Raw genomic sequence first — 16,171 nt, 5'->3', positions numbered from 1 at the left:
AAATAGATTAACATTTAATGGCTAAAAGAGTCAGTGTTGGTCAAATGATTTAACATGATTGTTTTAGAAAAGTAGTGAAATTATATTAGCAAAGGCCAGATTGGATAAAACTTACATGTAGGCATCCCTTTGTAATAAAAATTAAAGTGATTTAACTTAATCTGAATTTAACTTATAAATGTCACTTCAGCAAATTCTTGAGTGTGTGTGTTTGCACAAATTTTAAGGGTAAATTTTTTTAATGCAATGTATTGTTGAAAGACCTTTTGATATGTTTATGTGTGTACTATATATGTATTTGTAAACATGTGATATGTATTATATTTGATTTTTATATGTTTTGTATAAAAATATCTTTATATCAATATAGAATCTGTAGGTAGATATACAGATTTATATCTGCAATGAAGCATAGCTATATAAATGCCAATGTAAATCCTATGTGGGTATATAAATCCTGTCAGCTTTACAACCAAAAATGGCTGGGTCTTTTTTTGAGAGTCTGGGAGCCATCCTGCTGACATGTAAACATGTAGGAAGGTGGCACGCCTGTGTCCCCGATGTCGTTGGGGAAATTACCCTTGGTGCTTCTCTCTGAGCTGTAACCATTTGCTTGTCAGAGACATAAGAGTTTTATGATTCTCTTCATTACCTGAATAAAGGCAATTAGCTAAAACAAGTAGCTTCCTTAGCGGCCAGGTGGGTCAGAGGGAACTGTGAGGGGTGCATAGCGAAAGGCACTGTCAAGCCCTCTGACAGGGAATGGTTTACCTTTCCTCTTGAGAAGACACGTATGTAGGGGATCGTGGCTGCTTGGCCATATAAATCAGGTGGAGTTTTATCTGTCTTCCTAATGTCTTTTGCACAGATCACCTATAATGTTGTGTTGCGAATATGCTTATTCAATCATCGAACTGCTTTCTTTCTTCTCTGCATTTTGTGGACTTTATTTCCCCAGCAGCACTCACACACATCACACAGTTAAGCTGTAAAGGGGACAAACACAAACAAGAGTTCATACGCGTCCACACGGAGCTTATGTTCCAAAGAGGCGAGTTAGTCTGTACTGTAAGGCAGAGTAAGGGCAGCTGGGGAGAAACAGAGCACAGAGTAGGGGTAGAATGGTGGTTCGCAGGGGCTGGGAGGCAGGGGGATGGGAGGTGTTGGTCAGTGGGTTCACACTTTCAGGTATGAGAAGACTAAGTCCTGAGGATCCAATGTACAGCCTGGTGACTACAGTGAAGAGTACTGTGCTGAGTGCTTGAAATTTGCTGAGAGATCTTAGGCGCTCTCACCACACACCAAACCAAAGGGCAGCTGTGAGGGGGTGAATGTGTTAATTAACCTGATCGTGGTCAGTGTTTGACGATGTAAATATATTTCAAATCATCATGACGTGCTCTTCAAATATGGGCAGTTTTGTCAATTATGTCTAAATAAAGCTGAGGGAAACACTGGGGTCAAGGAGAGTGAGGCCACAGAGGCAGAACAACGAGGAGTAAGTGGGGCTGCAAGGAAAGGAAGCAGAAGCGACTCCGGAGCACAGAGGCCTTTGAATCCCATCTTAAGGAGTTTAATTTTCTCCCCTGAATCCATAGGCATCCAGGGACTCATTTGTTTATTCGTGCTCTTCCTCGGTGGAATTAGTAACATGAATAGGACTGAGCTTCAGGAAGGTGCGTTTGGCACAACAAGGCAGGAGGGATTGGGTTGGGTCTAGCCTGGAGAAGGGACCATTCAGCGCGCTTGCCCAGGAGCAGGTGAGAGGCAATGCCGGCTGCAAAGAGGGCACTGGCAATAAAAGCAGAAGGAAGAATGCTGGAGACATTTACAAACAGAAAATTGGCAGACCTTGGATGTAGATTTGATGCAAGGGAAAGAAGGAGCCAAGGAAGATTTCAGCTCTTCCCGAGGAGCCTGGCTGGCCATGGCGTCGTTAACAAAGAGGGGAAGGAACTGGTTTCAGAGATGCCAAGTGTGACTGGCCAGCAAAGCGATCCACTGGGCCACCAGATAGGCAGTTAGAAGCATTGGTATAGACCTCAGGAAAGAAACTGAGACTCCGAGGGTAGGTTTGGGAGACATCCCCCTAGATGTTACAGTTGAAGCCATGGGCATAGATGAGACTGGAGAGAGAAGAAAGATCAGAGATTCACGTATACCACTTGGAAAACGCCTACATGTATAGAGCAGAAGGCAGGAGAACAGTAACACAGGAGCAAAGGAACAAGCTGCAAGAGATAAGAAACCAGAAGAATGCAGCGGCCTTGAAACCAAGAGCAAAAAAGTTTCCAGGAGAGTGTTCAGTTAGCTTTAGATGCTGCAGAGAGATTAAGGAAAATGAAGATGAACAGTTTACATGACTACTGTCCCGTGTCTGAGACTAACCAGCTAACATCCAACATGGTCATTATGTCTTATAATTAACAACCATTATTTCTGTGCACTAACATAACCTTAAGGAATGCAGTTCTTATTTGTTAAACAGACAAAAGATGCATCACAGGCAAGGTCGTTGTTTACTGGCAGCCAAACACACTCACACACACACACACACACACACACCCCACTACATGCACACCTCTTGGGTTCTGTTGCTGGACTGTATTGTGATAGACAGCCAGCCCATAGTTCCATAGACAGCCGCCCATCCAGGATTTCTGTAAGTGTCAGTACCATGAGGCATCCAGAAAAAGTCTGGTGAATAGGAGAATTCGAAATAAGTCGATCATATACAAAACTTTGTGAAGGGTACATTTCAGCTGCCTTGTTGCTGAAGTTTTAGGAATTGCTATCCCTGTATGAGAATAAAAGTTTATGAGTAAAGAACGGTCAACTGTGCTCCTAGTTGAAGACTACTCTTGGATATTTTTATTTTGTTTTAAATTGTCTTGGTCTGTTTATGCTGCTATAACAAAAATGCCACAGACTGGGTGGCTTAAGCAACATTTATTTTTCATAGTTTTGGAGGCTATGCAATCCAAGATCAAGGTGCTGGCAGTAAGAGAGCTCTCTGTGTATCTTTGATAAGAACACCTGTCCCATTCCTGCAATCCTTCCTTTCCAGAGGTCCTACCTCCCAATACCTTCACATTTGGGGTTAGGATTTCAGCATGTAGATTTTAGGGAGGCACAGACATTCAGCTCATAACATGGAATAATGCTGCATTTGGAGGGAGCTATTAATTTGTCATCAGAAAATGTTTTGTTTTACTCTTTTAAAAAGCTTGCTTAATATGGATTCAGGGTTAATCCCCCCCCCCCAGCTATTTAGCTGGTTTTGTAACAAAAGTTAAGGGGAAGGTAAGACTCACTTGACATAACCTGTTTTCCCCAGTGAGCTACTAGAGTACATTTATTCAGGGAAGGGAGGTATAACTGTAGAATTAATTTGGTTATTCTTTCTTATTCTACCATAATGCCTAAGAAGCAATGCAGTGCTGGGAAGCAAGATTAAAGTGAGCAATGAAAATAATAAATTCGTTTCTGGCTAGCTCTGGGTGAGAGCTACAAAGAGAGCTTTTTTAAGCTGCAGCAATGACTGGCTTTAAAAGAAAACTCAGAAATGCATTAATCACCAACTTTAGCAAAGCTGTGTGAAAAGCTTAAAATAACTTAATAATAACTACTCCTTTCATGCCTGTGCTAAATGCTAAGATGCACTTAAGGCCTTTTCATTTTTTTTCACATCAACATTCCTAACCACATCTATAGTTTGTTTTTCGGAGAGAAGTGCGATAGATTTTGAATCAGATGACTCTCACATAGATTATATCTCTGATTTGGGGGTTTTTTGTTTGTTTCTTTGTTTCTTGTTTTTTGTTTTTGTAGCTGTTAGGTGAGCTGATCCTGGACCGACACAACTTTGCCATTATGACAAAGTACATCAGCAAGCCAGAGAACCTCAAACTGATGATGAACCTCCTTCGAGATAAAAGTCCCAACATTCAGTTTGAAGCCTTCCATGTCTTTAAGGTAAAGTGCCGCAGAAATAACCAGGGCATTTGTTTTTTTCGCTTTCCAATGGCAAACTCCCTGCTGTTTACTCCTTTATACTTGAGAGAAAATGAAATAGGCAGTCTTTCCATTTTGCATGACTTGGACGAAATTTTAGAGTTATTTTAATGAATGCCCATTTGTTTCTAATCCCTATCTCTAAATATTTTCATTTTTTTCCACTGAGAAAATAGGTGGATACTGTTTCCCAAAAGTTACTAAAATAATCAGCGATAGAGCCCGAATCCAAATCCCGAGTGTTGGAATTTGAATGCTTCGCTTTCTGCCTTAAGTGTTTCTTTGAGCCTTAAATGAAGCACTGAAAAAATACCAGGGTACTGCTCCCTTTTATTACTTGTTTAGAAATATTTTTTAAGTGTATTTTGCTGTGAATGGAAAGTAGCTCCCCATAACACCGGTTTCTTCTGGAGCTGTATTCACATGGTACACAAAATTGATATCTTAATTTTATCACTTAATGCTTTGCCAGAAGTGAACACTAATCCATTATTGTTATGTATGGGTTTTAGAGCCAGGAGTTTTATTGGCACAGTTCATCATTGGGTTTGTTTACTCTAGTTTACGTAAACATTTCTGTTTTTTTATATTTAGGTTATTTCCTTTTTTTTTCCTACTGAGAGGAATGCCATAATGAGCATTTTCTATATCCAGCTGGTTTTTTTTTTCCATATTTAGGATTATTTTCTTAGGATAGATATCTGGAATAGAATTAAGAGGAGAATCCCAGGCTTTTTTGGGGTATTTATAATGTCTACTCAGTGACTGAATTTTTAAATCTGTAAATGGGAGAGACATGGCAGTTTCTAAGGTATATAATTGTTGCTTTGAGAGGTTAATAAAAAAATTTTGTTTTAGTCCATCTTTCATCTACCAGGTCTGTATTGTCCAGAGAGTCACTAGAGCAATTCAAATACCAAATTAACTTATAAATTCCATTCAGTGATGTTCAAAATCCCAACAGGACTTCTCCTGGCCCTTGACAAGCTGATACTAAAATTTGTGTGGTAGAACAATGGCCTAAGATTAGCTGTGGCCACAAAACATAATAGGAAGTATTTAGTCAACTACATCAAATTTAGAACTTCTGTTCAAAAAGACAGAATAAGGGACACCTGGGTGGCTCAGTTGGTTGGGCAGCTGCCTTCAGCTCAGGTCATGGTCCCAGTGTCCTGGGATCGAGTCCCACATTGGGCTCCTTGCTCGGCAGGGAGCCTGCTTCTCCCTCTGCTTCTGCCTGCCATTCTGTCTGCCTGTGCTCGCTCTCTCCCTCTCTCTCTCTGATAAATAAATAAAATCTTTAAAAAAAAAAAAGACAGAATAAGCAAAGTGAAAAGACAGGATAGAATGTGATACATATAACTAACAAATCATTCAGAGAAAGAATTCAATAGAAAAGTGGGCAAAGGAGGCAAGTTGGTCTTTACAGATGAGGGAAACTGAAAGATAAGTAGGGGAAGATGATCATCTTACTAAGTAACACTGGCAATTGCCATTGAAATATCAATGAGGTATTATTTTACATTCTTTGGTAAATTCTTTAATGGTAAAATGTTTTAAGTCTGACAAAAAATTATTGGAAAGGTTGGAGGGCAGTGGAGGCTGTCTATATACTGTAAGTTGGTACAACCACTTTGAAGAGCAATTTAGTAAAATAACTGAAGGTATACATATCCTTCAATCCTGAAATCTCATCTCTCAGCAATTTTTTTTTTTTTTAAAGTAGGCTCCACACCCAGCAGGGAGCCTCATGACCCTGAGATTAAGACCTGAGCTGAGATTAAGAGTCAGACACTAAACTGACTGAACCACACAAGTGCCCCCTCAGCAATTTTTTAGAGATACTCTTCTACATGTGCACAAGGAATCGTGCGCAAAAATGTTTATCACAACATTGTTTAGAATGTGTAAAATGAGGGAAAAAACACAAATGGTCATCAGCAGGAGATGGGGAAAATAAATTATGCTATATTCATACAGTAACATGTAGTAATGGGTTAAAATTAATTGAGTTATATAGATCAATGTGGGTAAATCCCAGACATCAAGTGGAAGAAACAAATGTGAAAAAGATGTTATTCATTTAAAGTTTGAAAACATGCAAAACAGCACCATATATGGATTCAGACTTATGCAGTTATAGTCTAATAGCCTGTATGGGGTTGGTAAATAGCAAATTTAGGACAGCAGTCACGTCAGCAAGGAAGGATAGGGAGGAGGATGGCATCATGAAGAGGAGACAATAGCCTCCAATTACATCTGTAGTGTTTTATTTTATTAAAAAATATGAAGGCAAGGGGCACCTGGGTGGCTCATTGTGTTAAGCCTCTGCCTTCGCCTCAGGTGCATCGGGCTCTCTGCTCAGCGGGGAGCCTGCTTCCCCCTCTCTCTCTGCCTGCCTCTCTGCCTACTTGTGATCTCTGTCTGTCAAATAAATAAATAAAATCTTTTTTAAAAATCTGAAGGCAAGTATGGCAAAAATTTTAGATTTTGATAGAGCACATAGTGGGAACACGAGTCTGATATGTTTTGTTATACTCTGCTCTATGTCAGAGTTATTTCATACAAAATAAATACAAATCAGAAGAAACACAAATTGATGGCTTTGGCACTGGAAGATGTCTACACAGTAGGAATGATAAACCCTCTCAAGAACTCTCTGACCCAAGAAACTGTAGAAGGCTGTGTGTCATGTCCTTCAGCTCCCATGAAATTTTAATATATCCTCCTAGATGAGAACAAGCTTCATTTAATTTTGTTCAAAATGCAGTATTATGAAAGTATTCAGTGGGTGGTCAAATAGAAATAACCTACTTCCGTCCTCAGAATTTGGATCCTCTAATCACTGGACAGAGTAGGTGCATTTAAAAATAGCTGACCACTTGTTTACTTGTATGTGTATGAACTGGACCTACCGTGTACCCTATGTTTCCACCACCAAAGTATAAACTGAATTGTTCACTTGCCAAATACAATATTTTGTTATTTAGAAAAAGTAATGAGTCCTAGGGGTTTTTTTTTTTCACAGTTGTGTATTAATAGTTGTTCTCCCCCCCAAAAAAAGCACCTTCCATAAGGTGCAAAAACTGTGGAGTACACTGCTAAAAATGTCTTTGCCAGATTATTTTCATTAGCTTGCTGGTAACTTCAAGGAATTGAATGAGATACCATTTCATGTTTTTTTTGTGCTGTGGACAAGCAGGATGGTGTGGTGGGAGAGAACTGGATGGAAGCTAAGAAAACCTGGGTCTTCGTTCTGGCTTAGTTGCCACCAGTGACTTTGGGCAAATCCATCTGGATCTGTTTCCTCATTTGTAAAGTGCAAGAGGTACATTCAAGTCAGTAGTCTGGTTCTAAGATACTAGGTTCTATGAGACCTTTGTCTCTGTGATCCTGGCTTTTCCAGAGATGTGTCTGATAGGAACTCAGGTATCAGCTATGAGCCAAGCTCCCTTTCCTTTCTCTGTTAACTTCCTTCATAGCAAAGACCATGATGCTACTTCCTACCATCCTTGGGGATGGGGTGGTCTGCACCTTTTGGCTCATCTCGTAGAACTGCTGGAACTGGGGCACCTGGGTGGCTCAGTGGGTTAAGCCTCTGCCTTTGGCTCAGGTCATGATCCCAGGGTCCTGGGATCGAGCTCCACATCGGGCTTCCTGCTTAGCAGGGAGCCTGCTTCCCCCCTCTCTGCCTGCCTCTCTGCCTACTTGTGATCTCTGTCTGTCAAAAAAATAAATAAAATCTTTAAAAATAAAATAAAAATTCATAAAATAATCAAGTGTATGTTTATCTATAGAAAGGTTTGTAATGGGTTTTAGTGACCAACTTTATCAACATCACCAAAAAGTATATAAATATATGACTCAGGGTTTGGTTTGATCATCCTGAGGCTGCATATTTATGATATTATTGCTTAGTTTAAAAGATACAGGAAAATTAAGACTAGTAATATTTATAATAGGAAATGTGAATACTATTAGAATAAGACATTTTTAAAAGTGGCTTTTCTGTGTAATTATGGAATAAATTTGTAGTTTCGTATGTAATCCACAGCTGTGTGCAATTTGTAGATCCCAAAGACTTGGATTCCAAAATGCCAAAGCAGTTGTCAGAACAATAATGTCTATTATTACAGCCCTGACTACTCTTTAAATGGTGATTGGCTCCTTTAATGTTAGAAGAAGCTGTAAATATTAAGAACATATTAAGTGAAAAAGCAGTTTACAAACCATCGTGTACACAGTGCAAGCCCAGCTTTGTTTAAATATATTTACATATAACTATATGCACAGAAGAAAAGGATATACACCAAATGTTCACTGTGGTTATCTTTGGGTGGAGGAATTATTTAAGAGATTTTTTTTTTTTCTTTCTTCTTTGTGTCTCTTTTTCTCTGTTTTCCTAGTTTTCTACATGTGTCACTTTCCTAGTCAGGGTGATGATAAGGATGGTGGCCTGAGGAGGAGGAGGATCTCAAGAGATGCTGGAGATGTTTAGAGCATCCTGAACTTCCGGCCTGCTCTCCTCCATCCTCCCTTCCTTCCCAGGGTTTTTGTTCCTCCCTGCCCAGGTGCGAGGGCCTGGTCTGGTCCTGTTGTGGGCTCACTGGGGCTCACAGACATCAGCCAGCTTGCAGGGGTAGGAATCAGGTCCTTCTTTCTTAAACAGGAAAAAAATTACTGTCTCTGATCAACACCAGCACGAATTACGTCAAGATATTCTAAACATTATATTGCTCAAGCTCGTATTCATTCAAGAGGGTGAGCCTTTAAAAGAAAAGGCCCTATTTTATACTTCAGTGGAATGAAATTTTGCTTTTAGTCACTTCCATGTAACGGTCATGGGAGTCCCAGTTTCAAATCCAAGTACAAGGCATTCTAGGCTTACAGCATGCCTCACAGACAGTAAGGTAAACAAAGCGGAAAACGGGCCTTCCAATGCCTTGTCTAGTGCACATCCCTCTTGACAAAATAGAACTTGAATGAAATGAATGAATGTGTGAGTAAGACATGCTTTTTTTTTTTACTCTTTCATAAAAAGCATTCAGGTTTAAAATAGCGAGCAAAGTATTCGTAGTTTTCTAAGTTAAAAATATTTGAGTTGTGGTCATGGTATTTGCCTTTCTCTAACCATGCTTGAGAACTCCATAAGTCATATTTCTGAAATATGTTTAAATTAAGGGATACAGCCAATAAGACCACACTGTACAAAGAGAAGCCACAGGTAGTTCCATTTGTTTAACTTGTTTGGGAATGGATTGAAAATAGCCATTAAAAAAAAAAGAAAGAAAGAAAAAGTGTCCAGCAGAGAAAAAACCAAGAAACTCCCTATTCTGGACATGATATTCAGAAGATTTGGTTCATCCTACCTTGATTCAGAAGTGCATTCCTTATGGTACTGGTTCATCTCCAGCCTTCACTGGGGCAGTCAGCCCAACCCTTTCCCCCCTCCCCCCAACCCCACCCCAGGGTACTGAGCACTGATGCCTCATGACTCTAATCAACAACTCTCTTTAGAGGCAGCACAGTTCAAGAGCCATGAAGAATTAAAATAAGAAAATTTTAAAACCAGAAAACAAATTTAACATTTGTTAGGGGTACAGTATGGGGATTCAGTGTAGTCAATCCAATGACGCCTGACTCCAAACTCTTCTACATTTCACATTTATTTTGGATTGAAACAGAGAAGCTTAGTTTGTCCAATATATTTAATTTTTTTTTTTAGAAAGAAAGACTGTTATGAGTTATTTATAGAATTACCACAAAATGCCAGACAATTTCTACCTAAAACTTCACAGCAGCTCCCTTGTAAACAAACAGTAACCACAGGACCCACGAATTTGGCTTCAGCAAAGGATCTTCTGACGTACTACTGATACGTATGATATAAAGGTCAGGCACTCTAACAATGTAAACCAGTCAGGTTTTAAATAAAAAATATATGTATAACAATTTTACTGTACTGTAGTAACCTAAACTTCACCATTCTAACCATTTTAAAGTGTACAGTTCAGCGGCATATAGCATATTTACAGTGGTACATGACTATCATCACTATCTAGTTCCAGAACATATTCCTCACCCAAAAGCTGTATCCATTAGGCAGTTACTCCTTGTTTTCCCATACCCCAAGCCTTTGGCATCTCCTAATCTGCTTTTGGTCTCAATGGATTTGCCTCTCCTGGGTATTTCATATTAATAGAATTATACTGTATAGCCTCTTGAGTCTGCTTTCTTTAACATGTTTTTAAGGTTCACCCATGTTGTAATATGATCAATATTTCAATCAGTTTTACGGCTGAATAGTATTACATTGTATGGATATGCCACAATTTGTTCATCAGTTGATGGACTTTTGGCTGTTGTGAACAGTGCTGCTACAAACATTTGTGTACAAGTTCTTATTTGAACAGAGTTTTTCAATTATCTTAATCCACAGTTTAATCCATACTTTGGAATGGAATTTTTAGTCTTACGGTAATTAAATGTGTAATTTATTGAGGTACTGCCAAATTGTTTACCACAGAGGGTGCACCATTTTACACACCCACCAGCAGTGTAATTGTACATGGTTCCAATTTCTCCCCTTCCTTACCAGTATGTGTTGTTTTCAGGTTTTTTTTATTGTAGTCATCCTAGTGCCTGTGAAGTGACACTTTGTTATGGTTTTGATTTGCATTTCCCTAATGACTAATGATGTTGAGCATTTTTTCCTGTGCTTATTGTCCGTTTACATATCTTCTTTGGAGAAATGTCTGTTCAAGTTCTTTACCCCTTTTTAAAAAGTTTTCGTTGTTGTTGAATTGTAAGGGGTCTTTATATATTCTAGATACTAGGCATTGATCATACATATGACTTACAAATATTTTCTCTCATGCTGTGTGCTGTCTTTTCACTCTCTTGATAATGTCCTTTGATACACAAAAGTTTTACATTTTGATGTTCAGTTTATGTTTTTTTTTTCTTTTGTTGTTCATGCTTTTGATGTCATAGCTAAGAAACCATTGCTGAATCCAAGGTCATGAAGATAGAGCCCTATATTTTCCTTTGAAAGTTTTATTAGCTCCTATATTAAGGTCTTAGATTGATTATGAGTTAATTTTTGTTTCCAGTGTGAGGTAGATATCAGTTGCCTGGAGCTGCCATAACAAAGACTGAATGGGTTAATACATAGACTGAATGGGTTAAGACAACAGAAGTTTATTGTCTCAGAAGGGGTGGGTCCTTTTGGAGAGGTTCATCCCGAAAATCTGTTCTATGCTTACCTCCTAGCTTCTGGTGATTGCCAGCAATCTGTGGGATTCCTTGGATTCGTAACTGCAATATCTGTCTTCATCTTCATCTTTACAACTGTGCATCCCCATGTGTCTCTTTGTCCTAATTTTCTTCTTCTTATAAGGATACTACTCATTGAATTAGGACCCACCGTAATCTAGTATGACCTCATCTGGATTTGATTATGCTTGTAATAAGGTCATATTTATAAGTTCCAAGGATTAGGACTTAAACATTCATATTTTTGAGGGGACACAGTTCAACCGCATACATATGGTGTATTATATTGATTGATTTTACTATGTTGAATCTCCTTTATATTTCTAGAATTCCATTTGTTGATGGCATATACTTATTTTAATATGATGTTAGATTCAGGCTGCTTGTATCTTAGGGAAGATTTTTACATCTTTATTCATAAAGGATATTGGTCTCTAGTTTTCTTGTCATATCTTTGTCTGGCTTTGGCATTAGGTTAAGGCCAGCCTCATAGCATGAATTAGGAAGTGTTCCCCTCTCTTTTATTTTTTGGAAAGAATTTGAAATAGACTGTTAATTCTTCTTTAAAATTTGTAGAATTTACCAGTGAAGTCATTTGGTCCTGGGCTTTTCTTTGTTGGGAGGTTTTTGATTACCAATTCAATCCCCTCATAGAAATTTTTAAAAATCACTAAGAGAATACTATGAATAATTGTAGTGTAATCTAACCAACAAATTAGATAATGTAAATGAAATGGACAAATCCCTAGGAACTTACATATATATAAGTAAGCATAAGCGAATGTTATGTTCCCATTCTCTGCTGGACCCTTTTTTTTTTTAATGGCTATTTTCAACCAGAAAAATCTGATTCATGGACGAGCTTGCATGTCACACAATAAACTCAGAAATCTAATGTTATGTTCACCTCCTTTGACGCTCCACAGCCTTTTCTTCCCCTCTCATAGGGCCTTAACATCCTGTGTATTCTTTTCTTTCTTCATGATTGCTGAGCTCAAGCAATGACTGAGGGCTCAAGTTTTTAGCCTTCACTTTCCCCCATAACCCATCCTTGTCCATAGCGTGTTTAGAGGATGCACTGCTGGAAGTCTGGGATGGGGCAGGGGGGCCTTGTGGTAAAGCACTCAACCCTTCAGAGGCGTGAGATGCCCAGAACATGAAACCATAGAGCTGTATATAGGAGTCACATACTTTTTTGGGTTTTCTCATGTCGTCATATATATATATATATACCATCTAACTTAGAAGTGTGTCCATTGAGAAACATTATGCCAATCAGTATTATAGTTTTGAGTTACTGTGTCCTGTTATTATAGCCATTGCTGTCTTTTATATTATAGCTGAGTTACTAGTCTAGGATTATGGTTTCAACAGGAGTGCACGTAAGAATCTTTTATGAACTTCAGAAAAATACAGAATGCCAGACCTCCAGCCCAGATCTGCTGACTTGGAATCTCTGGGAGATGGAGGAAAATTGTAAATTTTAAACCTCCACATTCATAAGTAGAGAATATCATTGGTGACCTCCAGGGAGGGCAGATGAGAGGGGAACTCTGCATCTTTGTCTTTTTTGAATTTTTCAGCCCGATGAATATATTACCTGTTCAAAAACTAAATTATATTTTTTAAAAAAAGCACACTCAAATACTACGTGTTGTTTATGTTGTGTGTGTGTGTGTGTGTGTGTAGGTGTATGCATACACACGCACACATACATATGTCGTAGGAGAAAAAGGATAAAAACATGCTTGGGGATGGAAGCACACTGCTTAAGGGGATGAGGACAGATGGAAAGTGAGAGTTTGCATCTATTTCTAGTGTTTTATTCCTTTAAAACGAGATTAGATGTAAAAATCTGCTCAAGTTGTTGGTGAGTATATTGGTGTCTGATGTTCTTTTCTGTTGGAAAGATTGTATCGTTAAGAACATATAAACATTTAAGACATTTAAAATCAAAACAAAGTAAAAGTAAAAACTGTTCACAGTAGCGCTGATGAGTTCCCAGCTGGCTTTCCAGAACAGGCTCTGGATGGGGAGCTACGGATTTTCATCAATAGGGAAGCATAATGGGGGACTTCACGGGGACCCCGAGTAGGGTCTGTGTTGTCTCCGGTGTGTGTTCCCTGTCTGAGGTATTTGTTTCTTTTCATTTCAGGTGTTTGTGGCCAGTCCTCACAAAACACAGCCTATTGTGGAGATCCTACTAAAAAATCAACCCAAACTCATTGAGTTTCTGAGTAGCTTCCAAAAGGAAAGGACGGACGACGAGCAGTTCAGTGATGAGAAGAACTACCTGATTAAACAGATCCGGGACTTGAAGAAAACCACCCCTTGACGGTCTCAGCCACTCTCCCGCCACAGTCACGGTCTCATTTGTTCAGTTTGTACAGAAAGTGTTATTTCAAAAAGTAATTGTTCTCGGGAAGGCTTCGGAGGAGATAACCTGGTTCTTCTCAATTCATTGTTCAGGGTAGAAGGAATATAAACATTTGAATGAAAAAAATGATTAACCTAGAATAATGTATTCATTTGAATCAAGTCTGTGATGATTTATGTGAAATCAGAGCCATTGTCTTAGACGTTGATAAAAACAGCTTTAACCCTTTGTTGACAAAAGGCAGCAGAGCTGTGGGCTTGCAGACCCGAGCCCTGAGTCACCACAGGCCACCGAGTAGAAAGAAGCCCGAAGGACGGGCATCCCTGAGCCCTCAAGGTTATGTTCTCCTCAGAGAACCGGGGGTGGGGGCGAGAGGAGCAAAGCCATTCCACCCGTCTGCACTTGGACGTACAGATTTCTTCTTTTTTTTAACATTATGTTAGTCCCCATACAGTACATCATTAGTTTTTGACATATGGATTTCTCATGGTGCTGAAAGCTCTGGCGAGACAAGGCCCATGTTTTCAGTCATCACAAGTCCTTGTTCCCTGCCCGTCTGCTTTTGACCGTGACTAACTTCCTAGGGAAGCGCAGACCTCTCTTTGCTTACAGTCCCACTCAATGACCTGAGCCCCCTCCGAGCAGTTCTCCTCAGCACCCCACTCCTGGCGTACCCCCTGCACCCACAGCCCGGGTAGCCAGGAACTGGCTTGGCCAAAGTAGGACCGGTCAGCTCAGCAGGGGTCACGGGGATACAGGGGACCCGCGGGTATGACCTGCTCACTTGAGAACTTGGAACAGATGGTGTAGGACCACAGCTCTAGCAGTAATAAACACTGTTGTTTTGCTCTGACTCCTGGAGTATTGGGGAATATTTGGAATATTTCATTCCTGTCATTATGGGAAAATTCTTTCATGGTGAAAGTGTGCTTTAGAGTAGGAATCATTGCATTGGGATGCCTCACGTGTACAAAACCGTGGGTCCAGAGGGTTAGCCCGCTTTTATAGACAAGGGAACATTGCCATTGGAAGGCAAATGAGTAAATGTGTGAAGAACTTCTCAGAGGACTAAAATTTATCTTTTCAGTTTATTTTCTAATTAGCTGGCCCTTTAGTTTCCCATCAAAGCTTTCATCAGAAACGTAGAAAACCTACAAATATATGGTCTCAAATATTCTCTTGCATACTGGTATGAGTAAGGGCTTAATTTGTGTTCTTTAAAAAAGGCATGGACCAAAAACAACAAAAAAGGCTATGGTTTGTTTCAGACATAAAGTGTATAAAAAGAAATTTTAAAGCTATATTTACAAGACATTAGGGGTATAACAATGTGTATTTTTTCAGAATTCTGTTTCCAAGTTGTGAGTTGTGGCCTTCTGTAAGGACACTTGCTTTATATAATATCGTGTGCCGTGTTCTTCAACCAGGTGTTTCTCCACGAGAGGGGAAGGGTGCTTCTCCGGGGGTCATTCTCCAGGATCAGTGCCCTCTGTAGATTTTCTATCTGAAGAATTAGCTGACAGGCCTTCACCCCTCTTGGCAGGGGCCCAGCGTGGACTCCTGAGGCATATAGAGCGGGCCCCGAGGGACACGTCAACGTGGAGGGTCAGCCCACAGCCAACTGATGACCTTCATTCTTTCCTCACTGAAGTCAGATTATTTTTATAATGTTTCCTGACAGTCCAGAGTCTCTTAGAATCCAACTTTTCTGGTTTTACTTATTTGATTGAAAGAGAAGACAGTGAATATTAAAAAAGAGAGAGAGAGAAGGCTCAATAACCATTGGAAGTTCATTTGGTTGCTAACACTGTTCCACAACATCTTAGGACACATGTTTCTATTTGGAAAGCAAGGCCTTTGATAAATAAAACATTTTATTTCCTCTGGGCTTGAATTAGTTCTTTGCTTGCAAGTCCTTATTCTAGTTCAGTACCCATCAGACCTGAAACTGGAGCCTAAGAGGTATTAATGAAGTAGCTGGGGTTTTGTGTGATACAAATTTGTAAATTATTAATGGGAAAGGGGGGGAGCAAGACGCTCACAGTCAAAATATGTTTGCACAAAATTCACTGTAAATATTGTGAGAATCGAAATTTGAGAACATCCTATTTAATAAGCTATTTCAAAACACACATTTAAATAAAGACTGACTAAATAAAAAGGTGCCACACACTGCGTGGTCAGATTCGTTCCTCTGCATGTGGCTGATCTGTGCTCCTGCCCTCATTCCAGACAGGGAGCACAGGGGGAGGGCAGGCTGGCCTCTGGGGGGTGCTCGGGCTGCCCGGAGACCCCACACCATTTTCCCTGGCACTTGGTTAACTCCATGACCCTGTTGCTGTCCTGTTGTCCAAGTGAGGCTGTCACTGCTGGAGCTGTACCTGCCTGCCACCAAATACATCACAGCCAGAGGCACTCCCATTTTATATTTGAGGCTCTAAGCAGTTTAAGTCCCCCAGACTGCACGGACTACACCTGGATACAAACTGATGGTGGCCTGAGGCC

The 16,171-nt window shown here is 39.8% G+C and overlaps 1 protein-coding gene across 2 annotated transcripts in view; it reads left to right on the top strand.

The window, feature by feature from the left end:
• Positions 1-15,838, top strand: part of CAB39L (calcium binding protein 39 like) — a 73,438-nt gene extending 57,600 nt beyond the window's left edge. The window contains exons 8-9 of one of the 2 annotated variants that reach the window (XM_032315250.1): positions 3,832-3,975; positions 13,445-15,838. In XM_032315250.1, coding sequence (XP_032171141.1) covers positions 3,832-3,975; positions 13,445-13,624 — 324 coding nt within the window. In that variant the 3' untranslated portion in view covers positions 13,625-15,838. The remainder of the gene's footprint in view (positions 1-3,831; positions 3,976-13,444) is intronic. The other variant, XM_032315251.1, reaches the window with a different exon arrangement.
• The last annotated feature ends 333 nt before the right edge of the window (positions 15,839-16,171 follow it).

Source organism: Mustela erminea, chromosome 15 (assembly GCF_009829155.1).
Source record: "Mustela erminea isolate mMusErm1 chromosome 15, mMusErm1.Pri, whole genome shotgun sequence".
NCBI lineage: Eukaryota > Metazoa > Chordata > Mammalia > Carnivora > Mustelidae > Mustela > Mustela erminea.
This window is presented reverse-complemented; position numbering and strand designations above follow the sequence as displayed.